This window comes from Balaenoptera ricei, chromosome 9, assembly GCF_028023285.1.
Source record: "Balaenoptera ricei isolate mBalRic1 chromosome 9, mBalRic1.hap2, whole genome shotgun sequence".
Taxonomy (NCBI): Eukaryota; Metazoa; Chordata; class Mammalia; order Artiodactyla; family Balaenopteridae; genus Balaenoptera; species Balaenoptera ricei.
The window spans coordinates 22,385,148-22,402,437 of record NC_082647.1 but is presented as its reverse complement, the minus strand read 5'-3'; the positions used below and the strand labels follow the sequence as shown (position 1 = coordinate 22,402,437).

The 17,290-nt window shown below is 36.6% G+C and overlaps 1 protein-coding gene across 4 annotated transcripts in view; it reads right to left on the bottom strand.

Annotated features, from left to right (window-relative positions):
* COPG2 (COPI coat complex subunit gamma 2) overlaps positions 1 to 17,290 on the bottom strand; it is a 137,686-nt gene that overhangs the window by 88,084 nt on the left and 32,312 nt on the right. For 3 of the 4 annotated variants that reach the window (XM_059933369.1, XM_059933372.1, XM_059933370.1), the window contains 4 exons: positions 14,268 to 14,343; positions 12,702 to 12,794; positions 11,638 to 11,724; positions 10,395 to 10,552 (listed from right to left, as the gene is read on the bottom strand). In XM_059933369.1, coding sequence (XP_059789352.1) covers positions 10,395 to 10,552; positions 11,638 to 11,724; positions 12,702 to 12,794; positions 14,268 to 14,343 — 414 coding nt within the window. The remainder of the gene's footprint in view (positions 1 to 10,394; positions 10,553 to 11,637; positions 11,725 to 12,701; positions 12,795 to 14,267; positions 14,344 to 17,290) is intronic. The other variant, XM_059933371.1, reaches the window with a different exon arrangement.

The window sequence follows — 17,290 nt, the reverse complement described above, 5'->3', positions numbered from 1 at the left end:
TTGGGATGGTTGGTCTCACTAGCTGCCTGTGGAAAACATCCCTAAAGTCCCAATGAATGAAAAATCTGGGGGATAAGATTGCCCAGGTTAGAACTTCTTGGTTGTTATTAATGGTCTTGGTGGGAGTGTCCCAGGAAGAGGTAAACTCAACTGAGGGGAAAGCTAAACAATCCATGATAAAATTATATACATACACAGAGAGAAGAGAAATAAGGATACAAAACAAGAACTGAGAAACACTACTGCAAATGAATAAGAGAGGAGGATTTGTTCTACCATATATCTACACTATTATAAAGCTGTGATGATAAGGCAATGTTTTGCTGGTACAGGGAGAGAAATATAGAGCAGTGGAGAACAGGAGCCCAGAAACAGACCAATGCATATAAGGATGCCTGTTTCATGGCAAAGTTGATATTGCATAGCAATGGGTATAGACAAGTATTTCAACAAATGGTGCTCGGACTACTAGATATCCATATGGGAAAAAAAGACTGCTACCTCATACCATATCCAAAAAACAATTCCAGGTAGATTATAGACCTAAAACATGAAAGTTAAAACTATAACGCTTGTAGAAAATAGTACAGAAGATACATTTGAGAACTTGGGGTAGAAAACATTTCTTGATCAAGACACCAAAAATATTATTCTGAAAGTAAAAGAATGACATTACCTTTAAGAATGTTTTGTTCATTAAGATATCAAGAAAGGGAACAGACAAACTTGAGTGGGAAAAGCTATTTGCAACTTATACAACCAACAAAGGACTCACATCTAGAATACAGAAGAACTAGAAATCAATGAGGATAAAGCGGATAACCCAAACAAAAAAAAAGGGCAAAACTCCAATAGGTATTTAAATAAAAAGAATATCCAAATGGTTCATAAATATAGAAAAAGGTTCTCAAACTCATTAGTAATTAGAAAATTACAAATTAAAACCACAAGGATTTGACAATGATGCCAAGACAATTCAAGGGAAAAGGACCAGTCTCTCAACAAATGGTGCTGAGACAACTGCAAACTCATATTGCAACTGCATATCCACATGCAAAAGAATGAAAATGGACCCCTGCTTCACACCATACACAAAAGTATCTCAAAATGGACCAAAGACCAAAATGTAAAAAATAAAACTCTTAGAAGAAGGAAGCACAGGTGTAAAATCTTTGTGACCTTGGATTAGATAATGGTTTCCTAGGTATAATAACAAAGGCACAAGCAACCAAAGAAAAAAAGACAAATTAGACTTCATCAAAATTTAAAACTTCTGTACTTCAAAGGACACTATCAAAAAAGTGAAAAGGAAGGCCACAGAATGGGAGGAAATACTTGCAAATTATATACCTAATAAAGGTCTAGTATCCAAAATATATTTAACAACTATTTCAAACAACAATAAAAGACAAATAACCCCATTTTTTTTAAATGAGCAAAGGATTTTAAAAAGATATACAAATGCCCAATAAGCACATGAAAAGATGGTGAAACTTGTTAGGGAACTAAAACCTTTCTTGCTGTCAGACCAAGAACTTATCTGTATAATTTTTTTTTCAATAAAACTTTTCAAGTGGGAAAAAAAAAATCCAACATTGATATACCTCTTCACACCTACTATGGTGTGTATAATAAAAAAAGACAGACAATAGTGAGTGTTGGTGAGGATGTGGAGAAATCAGAACTTCACACACTCCTGGCAAGAATGTAAAATGGTTACAACCACTTTGTCAAACAGTTTGGCACTCCTAGAAAAGTTAAACATAGTTACATTATGACCTGGGGATTCTACTCACAGGTAAATGTCCAAGAGAATTGAAAACATGTCCACATAAAAAATTATGCATGACTGCCAATAGCAGCATTATTCATAATAGCCAAAGAGTGGGAACAACCCAAATGTCCATCAACAGACGAATGAATAAATAAAATATGGTATAGCCACCCAGTGGAATATTATTCACCCATAAAAAGAATGAGGTACTGATACTTCTACAATATAGATGAACCCTGAAAAGATTATTGTAAGTAAAACCAAAAACTAAAGACCACATATTGTATGATTCCACTTATATGAAATGTCCAGAACAGGCAAATCCATAAAGACAGGAAGCAGATTAATGTTTTCCAGGGGTTGAGGGGAGGGTAGAACAGGGAGTAGGACTGTTAATGGGTTGGGGGTTACTTTTTAGGGTGGTAAAAATGTTCTGGAGTTAGTAGTAGTGGTTATACAACTTTGTGAATATACTAAAGACCACTGAATTATACACTTTACAAAGGTGAATTTTATGATACGTGAGTTATAGCTCAATAAAAAATATATAATATACCCCTTAGATTAGTAAAATTTTTAAAGTTTGACAGTATCAAGCCTCAGGAAATCCCACACTGCTGGCTGGAGTGTAAATTGGTACAATCACTTTGAAAAAAAGTCTAACGTTACCTAGTAAAGAGATGTATACCCAATGATCTAGCAATTCTATTCCTAGATATATACCCTATAGAAATGCATGCTTACATACAAAGACATAAAGCTATGGTAATGAGGCAGTGTGGTATGAGGTACAGGGATACTGTTTACAGCCATTTCATTATTAATAAGTGCTCCAAACAGAAAATAATCCAAATGCCCATTAACAGAATGAATATAAATAAACTAGGAAGTATTCAATCAAGGAAATATAAAATATAATTAAAATGAACTAGAGCTACACCAAAAGCAAGGGTGAATCTTACACCAGAATACTGAGTGGGGAAAAAAAAAAAAAAACAAGACCCAAAATACTGCATGATTCTATAGACAGAATGTTCAAAACAAGGCAAAACTAAACTTTACTGTTTAGGGATACATGCGCAGGGGGGTAAAAATCTAAATAAAAGCAAAGAAATAACTACCATAAAAGTCAGAAAGTGGTTTCTACTGGGGGTAGTTATGACCAAGAAGGATACATAAAACATTTCTGAAATACCAGAAATGTACTACCACCTAATGTATATGATCATTATAAGAGTGTCTCACAGAAAGTGGACATAATGTATACAACTACAACTTTTATGCATTTTTCTATATGTACATTATGTTTCTCAATTTAAAAATTTTAAAGAATTAATATTATGTATTCTCTCTTGGACACAGGGTTATAAATCCAAGGTCAATTTTGTTATCAGTGATATACAGGTCAACTACAGTCTGAAGTTTTTATGCTTGATTGGCCATGTAAGAAAAGTGTTTAAAGTCTCCCAAGACCTTGAGATTGGGATTGACATAAATACACTAATATGTATAAAATGGATAACTAATAAGAACCTGCTGTATAAAAAAATAAATAAAATAAAATTCAAAATCCAAAAATAAATAAATAAAGTCTCCCAAGACCTTAATTTCTTGTATTTAACATTTTGCTTTACATATTTTGAAACAATGTTATTAAGTATATGTAAGATCGCTCCTGTTATACCATTTTTAAGACCATTACTTTTGTCAAAATACAAAATCTCACTGTCATTTTTAATGCTTTAAACCTTGATTCCTATTGGGGCTTATACTAATAATGCTAAACTACATTTTTTTGTGTTAGTATACATCTAGCATATATTCTTGACATATTTACTTGAAATGTTTCCTCGTCATTTTGTTTGGAAGTGTCTTATGTAAAAGGCTGTATAGTAGGTCTGTTATTTTGTTTACCCAATCTGAGACTCTTTTAATAAGTAATCCTTTAATAATGTAAGTAAACCCATTTACATTTATTATTATAATTGAAATATCTTGTTTGCTAGCCAGCCTTCAAGATGGTCCTCCCAAATCTCCACTTTTGAATATCTACATCCTTGTGTAGTCCCCTCCCACATTATACGAGGGTTGGTCTGTGTGACCAAGAGAAAGCATCAGAGGTGATGGCATGTCACTTTCAAGATTAGGTTATAAAACACTGCAGCTTCCATCTTAGGCTCTCTCCCTCAGTTCACTCTGGAGAAGCCAGCTGCCAGGCTGTGAGGACATCCAGGCAGCCTAGAGAAAGGCTCTCAAAGTGAGAAACGAAGCACCTGGCCAATAGCCAGGGAGAAACTGAGGCCCATCAAGTACTGCATGAATGAAACTGGAAGTGAATCTTCCAATTTCAGATGACTACAGCTCTGACAACTTGATTGCAACTTCATGAAGAACCCTGAACCAAAACCAGACAGCTAAGCTACTTCCAGATTCCTGACCACAGGAACTGTGAGATAATAAACATCTGCTATAAGCAGCTATGTTTTGGGCTAATCTGTCACACAGCAAGAGATAACTAACACATTTACACTTAATTCTATCCAATTTATTTTCTTTTTTCTATTTATATACTTTGTCTTTATTATTTTTTCCTTACCAACCTTCCATCAACTTTTCTTTGTTCCATTTTTATTTCAACATTATTAAAGTTTTACATTCCATTTATATTCTTAGTTACTAACCCATATATTTTTTTGACAAAGTTTAATATCACTAACAATATCTTCCTCCCAAACAAAAACAAAAAAAACAAAAACAAACCACAAAAACCTTAACATGCTTTTACCTACATCTAACATCAATATTTATCATGGTGGGTGTCCCTGGTGGTGCAGTGGTTAAGAATCCACCTGCCAATGCAGGGGACACGGGTTTGAGTCCTGGTCCAGGAAGACCCCACATGCCACGGAGCAACTAAGCCTGTGCACCACAACTACTGAGCCTGTGCTCTAGAGCCCGCAAGCCACAACTACTGAGCCCTCGTGCCACAACTACTGAAGCCCGTGCTCCTAGAGCCTGTACTCCACAACAAGAGAAGCCACTGCAATGAGAAGCCTGCGCACCTCAACAAAGAGTAGCCCCCGCTCGCCACAACTAAAGAAAGCCCACACAGCAACAAAGACCCAATGCAGCCAAAAATAATAAAAATAAAGCTCCCTTAAAAAAAAAAAATTATCACGGTGCTGTCCTCCTGGAATTTTTGAGCTTGTTATAAAATTTTAAACTTACAACATCAATTTAGAATTACCTAAACAGTGAGAATTCCATTGCTCACTATTACTTCTTAAATTCCACTATTGCCTTCTATTTGTTTGTGCTGGAATAAATCTATGAATAATTCTTACAAAGTGATTGGTTAACTATTTATGGTAAACCCTTACGTTTGAAACTACCTTTCTTTCACCCTCACTGATGAATGACAGTTGGGCTGGGTACAGAATTCCAGGTTGACAGTTATTTTCCTACAGCACTATGAAGACAATGCTCCCTTGCTGCCTTGCGTGCAATGCTGCTGAGAGAAACCTGAAGTAAAACTATGGGTCAAATGATCTTTACTTTACATAAAATTTAGAATTTTTTCTTTATTCTTGATATTTTAAAAAAATTCACTGTTAGAATGTGCTTGCTTATCTTTGTCCTTCATTCTACTCAGCACTTGGTGCTTTTTTTTGGTTTTGTTTTTTTACTCTAAAGATATCTTTCTTTGTACAGGCCTGAGAAATTATCAGCCATTTTTAAAAGTTAACTTTGTATTAAATTATAACAAAAATATAGAAAAATACATGAGGTAACTGTTAAATGGATTGAATGTTTGTATTCCCCCATCCCCCCCCACCAATTCATATATTGAAGCCCTAACCCACAGTGTGACCCTATTTGGAGATGGGGCCTCCAAGGAAGTAATTAAGGTTAAATGAGGTCATAGGGTGGGGTCCTGATCTGTTAGGATTAAGGTCCTTGAAGAGACAACAAAGAGCTTGCTTGCTCGTGCTCTCTCTCTTTCTATCTCTCTCTCTCTGCACATGCACCAAAGGAATATCATGTGAGCACACACTGAGAAGGCAGCCATCTGCAATCCAAGGGAAAGCTCTCACCAGACACCAGCCCTACTGGCACTCTGATCCTTGATTTCCTAGCCTCCAGAACTGTGAAAAAATAAATTTGTTGTGTAAGTCACCCAGTTTGCGGTATTTTGTTATGGCAGCCCTAGAAAACTAATACAGTAGATAACCTCAAAGATGCCCCCACGACTATTTCCCGCTATTCATTCACACTGAATAGAGCTGACCTTTTTTTATCCAACAAAAGACTGCAGAAATGTTGGGATGTGTTTTCAAAGACTAGGTCATAAAAATGACTGTGACTTTCACTTTGTACTCTCTTGTATCACTTGCTCTGGGTGAAGTCAGCTACAATATCATGAGGACATTCAAGCAGCAACATGGAGAGGTCTACACAATAAGGAACTGAGGTGTCCTGCTAACAGCCTGCATTAAGGCGCCAGTCATGTGAGTAAGCTACCTGGAAGCAGATTTTCCAGCTTCCATCAAACCTTCAGATGACTGCAACCCTGGCCAACATTTTAACTGCAACCTCACAAAAGACCTCAAGCAGAAACCATGCGGCTAAGATACGCCCAAATGCCCGGCCTACAGAAACTGTGTGGGAAAATAAATGTTTATTATCCTTTTAATCTGGTTATGTTTTGTAGTAATTTGGTATACAATAGATAATTAAATCATAGGTGAATTATTACAAACTTGTATGTGCAAATCATAAGTGAATTACAACAAACCTACTATGATAAAGAAAATATTTCAAGCACTTCGGAAGCCCCCTACATGCCAAGCACAACCATGCTGGTGCCCTAAAGATAAACACTATCCTAACTTTTAATACTATAGATTAGTTGTGCCAGTTAAGTCTGAAATTAATTTATACAAAACTATACAGAATGTATTTGTTAGTATGTGACTTCTTTGAGATTTATCTGTGTGGTTACATTTGACAATGGTAATACGTTCATTTCCACTGTTGCATACTGTTGACTATATGAATATACCACAATTTATTTTTTGATTCTACCAGTGATGGACCTTTGGCCTGCTTCCATTTCAGGGCTATTATGAAAAACAGTACTAAAGGTATCCTTGGTATGTCTTTTGACACACAAACGTATGCATTTCTGTTTGGTATTTAAAAGAAGCCAATTGAAATTCTGATTGAGGGTTCAATGAATTCATGAATCAAAATAAGATGATGTGCTATCTTTATAGTATTGAATATTCTAATCTAAAAACATGATATATCCCTCCATTTATTCAAGTCTTACTTTAAATAACATTTGATAATTTTCTGGGTAGAGATGTACACAATTTTTGGTAGATTTATTCCTAATGATTTGATTTTAATTAAAATGGTACCATCTTCTCAAAATTGTATCTTATTGATCAGTTGCTGGTATGTAGAAATAAAATTGATTCTGGATATTAGCCTATCCAGTAACTTTGGTAAATTCATGTATCAATTCTAATAGGTAATATATAGATTATTTTGCATTTTCTATATACACAATCATGTTGTCTGCAAAGATACTTTCATGTCATCTTTCAAATCTTTAGATATTTTATTTTTTTCTTAACTTATTGCACCAAGTAGGGCTTTCCGGTAAAGTGTTACTTAAAAAACAGGATTAGTAAGCATCCTTGTCTCATTCACAGTCTTCAAGGGAAAGCCTTTAATTGTTCACCAATAAGTATAAAGTTTATTGTAGATTTTTTGGTACTCTTATCAGAATAATTATGTTCCCTTCTATTATTTGCTTTGAAAAGATATTTCTAATTACAAATTGCCACTGAATTTTATCAAGTGCTTTTTAGCATCAAGATTTATCTCCTTTATTCTTTAGATGAGAAATATTATGTTGATTTTTGACTGTTAGGTCAACCTTGCACTTCTAGAATAAATGCATACTGGGAAATACTTGTTCATTATTTCTTCATATACCTTTTCCGCTCCATTCTCTCACATCTCCCTCTGGATTCCAATTATATATCAAGTGGTAGGCCACCTGATATTATGCCACAGTTCTCTGAAGCTCTGTTTATTTTTCCTTAATCTGTTCTCTCTGTTCTTCAAACTAGTTACTTTCTATAGCACTATCTTCAAATTCACTAACACTTTCACTCTCCTCAGCCATCTCTAGTTTGGTGTTAGGCCCATCCAGCAAATAATCCATTTCAGTTACTGTACTTGTAGCAGGCAAAATGGCTTCCCCAAGATGTCCATGCTTTCCTCCATGGAACCTGTGAATATGTTACCTTAAACGGCACAGACCAACCCCTGGCTGACAGCCAGCAAGGAAATAGGGACTTACAATCTATGACCACAAAGAAACGAATTTGGCCAACAACCTTAACTGAGATTGCAAGTGGATTTTTTTCCCAAAGCCTCCAGTAAGCAACAGCACACTGCCAACATCTTAACTTTACCCCATGAGACCAATGTCTAACCTACAGAACTGTGAGATCATGGATGTGATTACATTTGTGGTAATTTGTTATGGCAGCAATAAAACACTAATACAGATTTTGGTACCTGGAGGTGAGGTGCTACTATAATACCTAAAATTGTGGAACTGCTTTTGGAACCAGACAATGGGTAGAGGCTGGAAGAATTCTAGTGAGCATAATGAAGAAAATCTAAAATGCCTTGACGGACTGTTATTATAAATTTGGTCTTGAAGGAGAGGCAGTGAGGGCTCACAGACTGCTTGTAGAAAGCTGGTCTTGGAGGATCAGAAGGAAGTCAGAAACTTGTTATTGTAAACTGAAGTAAGGTGGATCCTTGTTATGTACGGGCACAGAGCTCTGTGAAACTGTGTCCTGCAGTTATGTGGAAAGCAGAATTTGTAAACAAACTTGGATATTTACTAGAGGGAATTTCAAAGGAAAGTGGTGAAGGTATGACCTGGTTTCCTCTTGCTGCTTATAGTAAAATGTGACTACTGGTTACATTTTCCAAATTCTTTGCACTTCTAGCAAGTTTATTTTATTTTATTTTTTTATTACTGTATATAGACATTGTGAATGATATAATGCAAACACTCTAGAATCTAAGATGTTCCTGTAGCAGGCAGTTAACTTAGCTGGGATCAAACTCCAAATGTTATCTTCTCCGTGGTGAGTTGCAAGTGAACTCTCCATTCAGTTCTTTCAGCTGACAGCTACTGCTTTTTGCCAGGTTTACTAGCGTCGTCCCCTGTATAAGCATAGTTGAGTAGTCAGCCAAAGATTTTTGTAGAGTTTAAAATTGATTTTGAGGCTCACTGTATCTGTGGCTCCCTCTTTCCCAGGATTTCCACCCTAAATTTTCATCATTCTTCTAATTTCAAACTGTGTTCTGTCCCCACTGTCCAGTAAATACTATGGCTTTCTATGATCCCACACCCAAAAATTGTGGAGTGCCCTCAGAGACGAGCCAGATATACACAAATCTCACCCAGTATAGTTTCTGTCTTCCAGGCATTAATTTCCCTCCAGTTTTTGCCTGCTTTTCACCACTCACCAGTACTTTCAAAGAGTGTGGGGTTTTTTGTTTCAGGGAAGCACAGTTTTGGACTAACGATATAATCATTATTTGCAGGAGGGCTAATATAACCAAACTACTCTACCATTACTGAAAGCCGGAAGCTCAGCTGAAATTTTTTTTTTTTTTGGCTGTGCTTTGGGTCTTTGTTGCCGCACGCGGGCTTTCTCTAGTTGCGGTGAGCGGGGGCTACTCTTCATTGCGGTGCGTGGGCTTCTCATTGCAGTGGCTTCTCTTGCTGCGGAGCACAGGCTCTAAGCGCATGGGCTTTGGTAGTTGCAGCACATGGGCTCAGTAGTTATGACTCAAGGGCTCTAGAGTGCAGGCTCAGTAGTTGTGGCACACGGGCTTAGTTGCTCTGCAGCATGTGGGATCTTCCCAGACCAGGGCTCGAACCCGTGTCCCCTGCATTGGCAGGTGGATTCTTAACCACTGTGCCACCAGGGAAGCCCTGAATATTTCTTTTAATATTCCATTTTTTCTTCTCTGTTGACATTTATATCTCCTAGTTTTTTTAGTGATTACTCAAGAGGTTACAGTATTCATCCTTATATTATCACAGTCTACCATCAGATACTATAACACGACTTCATAAACAGTATAAGAACCTTATGAATGTGTAATTCTACTAGCTTCCCTCATGTGCTTTAAATAAATAAATTATTAAATACAGTACTTCAACATTCTCTTTTATAAAAATAAAAAAGATAAACAAGATGATTCTTAATGTCACTTCCAGCTTTCACATTTAGTTACTATATAACCTATGATAAATATTTTTTGTTCAATATCAGTTTGTTATTTATTGTATTATTAGCAATCATAATCTATTAAGTATATATGCTGGAGCATACATTAAAGTAAAAATAAAAGTTGTGATTCTTGGAATCCCATAATTTTTTTCTTAATTTGGAAAACACCAAATCCATCTGTAAAGTCGGCATTGCCCAAAAAATATTCATAAAGGAAATAAACTCTGAGGTATGTTAACCAGCAAATGGAAAATTACTTAGGTTTAGCTGAAAACACTTACCTCTCTTCATTTTCTTTTAGTAAGCGACTGGCAATTCGGATCAACATGCAGTAGGCAAACTGTGATTTGAGACCAGATTTAGTAAATTTATTCAACATCTTAGAAACAGCAAGGCGATCACTCTTTTTAAGGTGATACAAAACTCCCAACGCGTGGTACTAAAGAACAAGAAAAAGAATATGATATAGAGAGAAGGCTGAGTAGGAAGAGAATAAAACTTACATAAATATAGAATCATACGGAAATACATTTTTAGTAAAAAGATACCCAAGTTTAATGTATACAAATAGAATATCTTTTTCATACTGAATCAAACACAGGCATGATTGAAAGGATAAGAGTTTCTAATTTACCCTCAGAAGTTGTTAATACAGATTAGGTAAGTATTAAGGGGGTGACATACAATCTGAAGATGGCTCTAGCAGGTTCAGCGTTGCCCCATCCATCGTTAGTACAAAGGCTCTCAGGTCCAAGGCTTTACCAGTGTTACAGGTCTTGCTTAGTGGATTTAAATCATCTGTGGTTATGTTAGTGGTTAAAGGATTAATCTCCTGAAGTAGGCTTATGGCATGTAATTATCATGGCACTTTGTGTAAAAACACAATGATCAGAGTTAGGAAGGTGAGAATGTTTCCCAAGGGAAAAATTACTACTCTACTTCCTCATAAGTGAATATGCTAACATGAGAAGTAAACATTAAAAGAGGATAAATAAGTACCCTCTCAAATATAAATGGAGTACTTTACATAAAATTGCCAGTTAAGAATTTAATCTTGTTCCTTTTAATTAAGAATAGCGTAATGAATATCAAAAGGAGATCTTTCCAACAAAACAGTTAAAGCTTCACAAAGTGATAATTACTCTTTACTGTTTTTCTAATGTCTAGTATAATCAAGGCCTGAAAAGCTTGGAATTGAACATCCTTCTTCACAAATTATTTTTCAAACAAAGGACTGAAATGAATTATGACCTTTGGAACGAGCATCTCAAACTACCACTGAATATAAGAATCTTCTCAAATATTCTTACAGTTTCTACTAAACACTATAGCAGGGCCTACAGTGGTAATCATAATTAGTGGGATACTCACTTGGGAATATGCACTAATATATACTTAATATTATGCTGCTTAATATTAGCCTTTAGCTAATACTCATCTGGGGAATCAATAAACTGCCCCTAAAATGTAGGGTTAAAGAAAGATGATCTGGAGACATAAGCTAAGGTGGTTCAATGACAGTACCTGGACCATAATATTATCACTTGAAGCAGCTTCTTGGGCTTCATTGACCCAGCGCTTAACCACATCATAGCTTATCTTCATCATGTGCTAATAAATACAGAAAAAATTGAGAACAGATCATGCATAGTCACTAAAAGTTTAGAAACATGAGTTAGTTTTCTTGGAAAATCACTAACAGACATTTCCAGAAAAAAAGAAACAATGTTATAGCTTTATAAGTCTATTTCAAGTCTCTGAGACAACTAATAAACCTGAAACACTTTCTCCAAGACCCCTTTGCAAAGGTGAGCATATGTTTGTGGCTGGGAAAGGTGTATAAAGGGAAGTAATGAGAAGGGAAGGACGGGGAGGGAATGGATAATTAATAGGATGGTACTTAAATAATGTTAACATTATAGGTTTTACTTCCAGGAAACTCACCTGGAAGAAAAAACAGAGTACCATAAAAAAGTAGAGTACCTGCTGTAAAACTTGACCAATTATATTCCAGAACCAGCAACTCTCGTGATTCAGATGATCTAATCCATTCACACATTAGTAACCAATTTTAATCAAATACAATGTGATAGGCTGTCATGAATAAATTTTGTTTTGATAAAAAAGAGAAAGAAAAGATATTACTAAAACAAACAGCACTTCCTGGGAGGAAATTTAGTAATGGGACAGTAGACTTTGGACTGAAGGACACTGCAGACACAGGGCACCAACAAAAGCAGAGGACAAAGAGACAAGAGGTAGAAGGGCAGGTCATAAAGGACGATTTAAAGAAAGAGATTAGCTCAGTTTCTTCCCTGATCCCCATCCCACCCTAAACCACCACCTGTATTATATGCACAACATAGCTTTCTGATTACCAAAACCTTTCAAACATATGAAAATTTCATGTTTTTAACTGCCCATTTTAATTGCTCAATGTTCCTCTTTCAGATAAAGCATTATTGTATAAAGTAACAGAAATGTATACATATTTTAAAATGTTTCATTTGTGAGAGAATCATAGTGATACTTTGTTTTTGCAACTAGAAACTGTACCATGCGTGAGAACCAGTTACTTGTTCACTTACTAAGGAAGATACCAATGCTGAACTCGATACACTGGAGACTTTATCCACAATGGCCTGTTTCATGTATCTTTCAATGGCCTGCAACATTGTTCCCTGAGAACATTCACAAAGAAAAAGCAGTTGAAGCAAAATATTTTCATCCAAAACTACCACTTCAAAATAATTTACAAAAACAAGTCACATATTTGTCTCTGTGCAAATATTTGGAATGCATTAAAAGGCTTATCATATAATAATCAGATCCCAGAGGGCAAAACCCAGACAACCAAGCAGCAGCTTCAAGAAGGAACATTTGTAAGGAAGAGGAATAACTGTTCCACAATGAAATAAACTGTCTCAAAGTGAAGAATCCCAGTTCGGAAGAAATACACAAGTAGAGGCTGAACCTATCAGGGATATTATAAAAGAAATTCCTAAATGGGGATGCTTTTAAAGTCCTGAAGATACCTCTAAGTGTGGGGCATGTATTTTATATGGATCCCAGAGAGTCCTATAAATCAACTGTAATCTCTGATTATTTTAGATTCATAAGAAATTAAATGTGCAATATGCTACTATATTGAGTCCTCAATAGGAAATCCTCTGAAAATAAAGTTCTTTTTAATTTATCTGGAAGAAAGCTTAACACTGGGAAGGTGGTGGCAGGTAAGTAAGGATGCATAAATACACCAAGATCAATACTTAGATGAAGAGAGTCTTAGCTAGCCCTAGAATGGTCAAGTCTTATGGTATCAATTTAATGCTAAAAACAAAAGCAACCACAATAAAGTAACTGAGCATTGAAAAATACTAAACCATTTCTATTACTCCTCCTAGGATCCAGATTTACCATTTAATCCTGCTCAACCTTTGAAATTTGAGAAGATTGCAAACATATACATAAAATACACCCGATCATGAATATAGCTGAAATACTATTCAATTTGCTTGGCAATGCCCAGCCTGTCTTTCATTTTAACCTTTCCTTCTCAGAGTTCCAAGAAAGGGACAGCCTAACATACTCTATAACCTCATCCCTCCCAATACAACAGACTAAGTCAAGGTTAAACACCTGATGTGGACCCAGGTCCACAACAAGCCACTGGCTGGCTGATGGCTAATCAGATTGTTTCTCTTAAATACTTAAATGAGAGGGCTTGAGCCTGGTAAATGATGGATCATAATAGTAAATATCTGAGAATCTTGCTGCTGAGTTCCTTAGAGCTACCCTATTTCTTGTTCTGGTTGTAAGCTTTACCTCAAATTCTGAGAGATTTATATTTTGAAATAAAGCTTTTTTTTTTTTTTAAGCTAAATTCACATGGGTTTTTGTCTCCTGCAAGCAATGTGCCCTATGACAAAAGTCCATGAGGGTAAATATAGAGAGAAATAGACTAATCTAAATAAACAAAAGGAAAAAACAATCTAAAAGAAAAAAAACCTGGAGCCACAAAAGCCTTTCTGGTGGTCATGTTTCTCTTCTGCTGATGATTCACAAAGTCAGACAGGGAATCCTACTAAATTTACATGGCCACCTGCAGATAAACATAGGTCCCCTTTGACACCTCAGTAAAACAAAGAACTTACATCAGTGATTCTGCAGAGAGCCCTGATGGCTGGGCCTCGGTACACATCTTCCTTTCCAGTCATGTCCTTAGTCAGACTGAGAAAAATCAAATTGGTTACCGTAAGATTAAAGTTTTCTCTTTTGTGGAGGCCACCCCTAGCTAATTCCACTTGTCCCCATAATTATCTTAATGGAACTATTGATTAAACAAGTATTTACTGGGGCTTCCCTGGTGGCGCAGTGGTTAAGAATCTGCCTGCCAATGCGGGGGACACGGGTTCGAGCCCTGGTCTGGGAAGATCCCACATGCCGCGGAGCAACTAAGCCCGTGAGCCACAACTACTGAGCCTGCGCGTCTGGAGCCTGTGCTCTGCAACGGGAAAGGCTGCGACAGTGAGAGGCCCGCGCACCACGATGAAGAGTGGTCCCCGCTCGCCACAACTGGAGAAAGCCCTCGCACAGAAACGAAGACCCAACACAGCCAAAAATAAATAAATAAATAAATAAATTTATTTAAAAAAAAACAAAACAAACAAACAAGTATTTACTGAGTGTCTTCCTTGGATAAATATAAAAACTATTGGGTAGAAGGCTATTTTAAATCTTAAGAATACAGCAGTGAGTTGGTGGGAATGTAAACTGATACAGCCCCTATGGAGAACAGTATGGAGGTTCCTTAAAAAACTAAAAATAGAACTACCATATGATCCAGCAATCCCACTACTGGGCATATACCCTGAGAAAACCACAATTCAAAAAGAGACATGTACCACAACGTTCACTGCAGCACTATTTACAATAGCCAGGACATGGAAGCAATCTAAGGGTCCACAGACAGATGAATGGACAAAGAAGATGTGGCACATATATACGATGGAATATTACTCAGCCATAAAAAGAAACGAAATTGAGTTATTTGTAGTGAGATGGATGGACCTAGAGTCTGTCATACAGAGTGAAGCAAGTCAGAAAAACATATACAGTATGCGATCGCATATATATGGAATCTAAAAAAAAAAAAATTGGTACTGATGAACTTAGTGGCAGGACAGGAATAAAGATGCAGACATAGAGAATGGACTTGAGGGCATGGGGTGGGGGAAGGGTAAGCTGGGACGAAGTGAGAGAGTGGCATGGACATATATACACTACCAAATGTAAAATAGATAGCTAGTGGGAAGGAGCCGCATAGCACAGGGAGATCAGCTCAGTGCTTTGTGACCACCTAGAAGGGAGGGATAGGGAGGGTGGGAGGGAGGCAGATATGGGTATATATGTATACATATAGCTGATTCACTTTGTTACACAGCAGAAACTAACACAATATTGTAAAGCAATTATACTCCAATAAAGATGTAAAAAAAAAAAAGAATACGGCAGTGAGCAAAACAAAGTCTTTGCCTTCATGGAGCTTACATTCCAGTGGGAAAAGAGATATTAATCACATAAACTAAATATATACATAATTTTAGATACTGATTACTGGCATAAAAAACAGACAATGATATAGAGAGCCTCAGGCTGAAATCCCCCAAAATCCCAAAAACTCATCAGACTTAAAAATAACTCTTTAAAAGAAACTGACTAAAATGATTACTTCATGAGGTCTCGCTCTCTCAGGTATGGCTTTCTAAAATAACTGTCAATGGTTTCAGACCTTTCTGTGGAGCTGCAAAAACAGGCAGAGGAGTGTGGACTGAGATACAAAATTTCATGGCCGTAATTTTAAAAGGTTTTTAACCTTTAGATTATTCACTCTTTTACCCTTCCTTCTCTTGTCCTCTGTGCATTTATACTACCCTCAAACTGACTATCCACCTCCTCCCTCACTCAACTTCCCTCACATAATCCAAAATGGCCTCCAACTCCAACTCACTCCATTAGGGCACCAAGAGGAGAAAGTTGTGAATAACTGACAGTCCTTCAATTTCGTTCATTTTTCAATTATTAGGTAGAGTATTTCACTCATATAACAATCCATTTTCAAAGTATTCAAAAAGGTATAAAATATAAAGTCTAAGTCTCTCCTCACCCACCCTAGCCTGTAGTGCCACTCAACTGGAGACAGCCATTGTGAACAGTTGCTTATGTTTTCTTAAGGAAGTTCTTAAAATATATGCAACCACAGAGACTTATTAAAATGCATGCCAATGGATCACCACTCTTCCGGTACCTTCAATCTTACTCAATAATATAACTTGAAAATCTTTCCTTATAGGCAGATGTTTTAAAATTTTAGATATTTATATATATTAAAATATCTAAATAGTATATCTAAAATATCTTTTTAATGGTAGCACAGATTTCCATTGTTTGGGGATAAATAATTTATCAACCGGTCTTTTTCACAAATATTTGCATTTTTCCAATTAGATTAAAAAACTGAGGCTTGGCAGGTTTGGTTCCTGAGTCCTCTCTCCTTGACTTGCTGATGGCACGGAAGTAGCCATAGTAATGCATAAACAAAAAGGCATGGCTACGTTCCAATAAAATTTTATTTACAAAATGAGGCAACAGTTTTGGCCACAGGCCATAGTTTGCCAACCCCTGCTCTGTACTTCTGTTTAGCTTGGGCTGCCCTGACAGCAAAGGCTTACATACAGATAGTTTATTTGGGAGTGTGTTCTGAGGGAGAAGTAAAAGATAAGGAAGTAAACCAAGGAGGAGGGAAAGTCAACCCAAAGAAGTTTTCTCTAGTGTGTCACTGCCACAAGCAACTGGTTATTTAATGACCAATCTTCTGAGAAGCCTAATGAAATACATCTCAGAAACCACACATTCAAGGGATGAAAAGGAAAGAATTTATCCACTAGCTCTTAGCCCCTGGTAGAGATTTAACCCCAGAGTGTTAACTCCCCATTCTCTTAACATTCACATGTTAACTCACACATGTGAGTTCAGTGAGTGTGCAAGAATTGCAGGGCAGGAAGCAAAACGCACAGGACATGCTTGAAGTGAGGCACTATCGATGCTAGTGAGCTGGACCCTACATGGCAATGTTGACCACAGCCACAGCTGGAACCAAAGATGAGGCTGAGGAAAC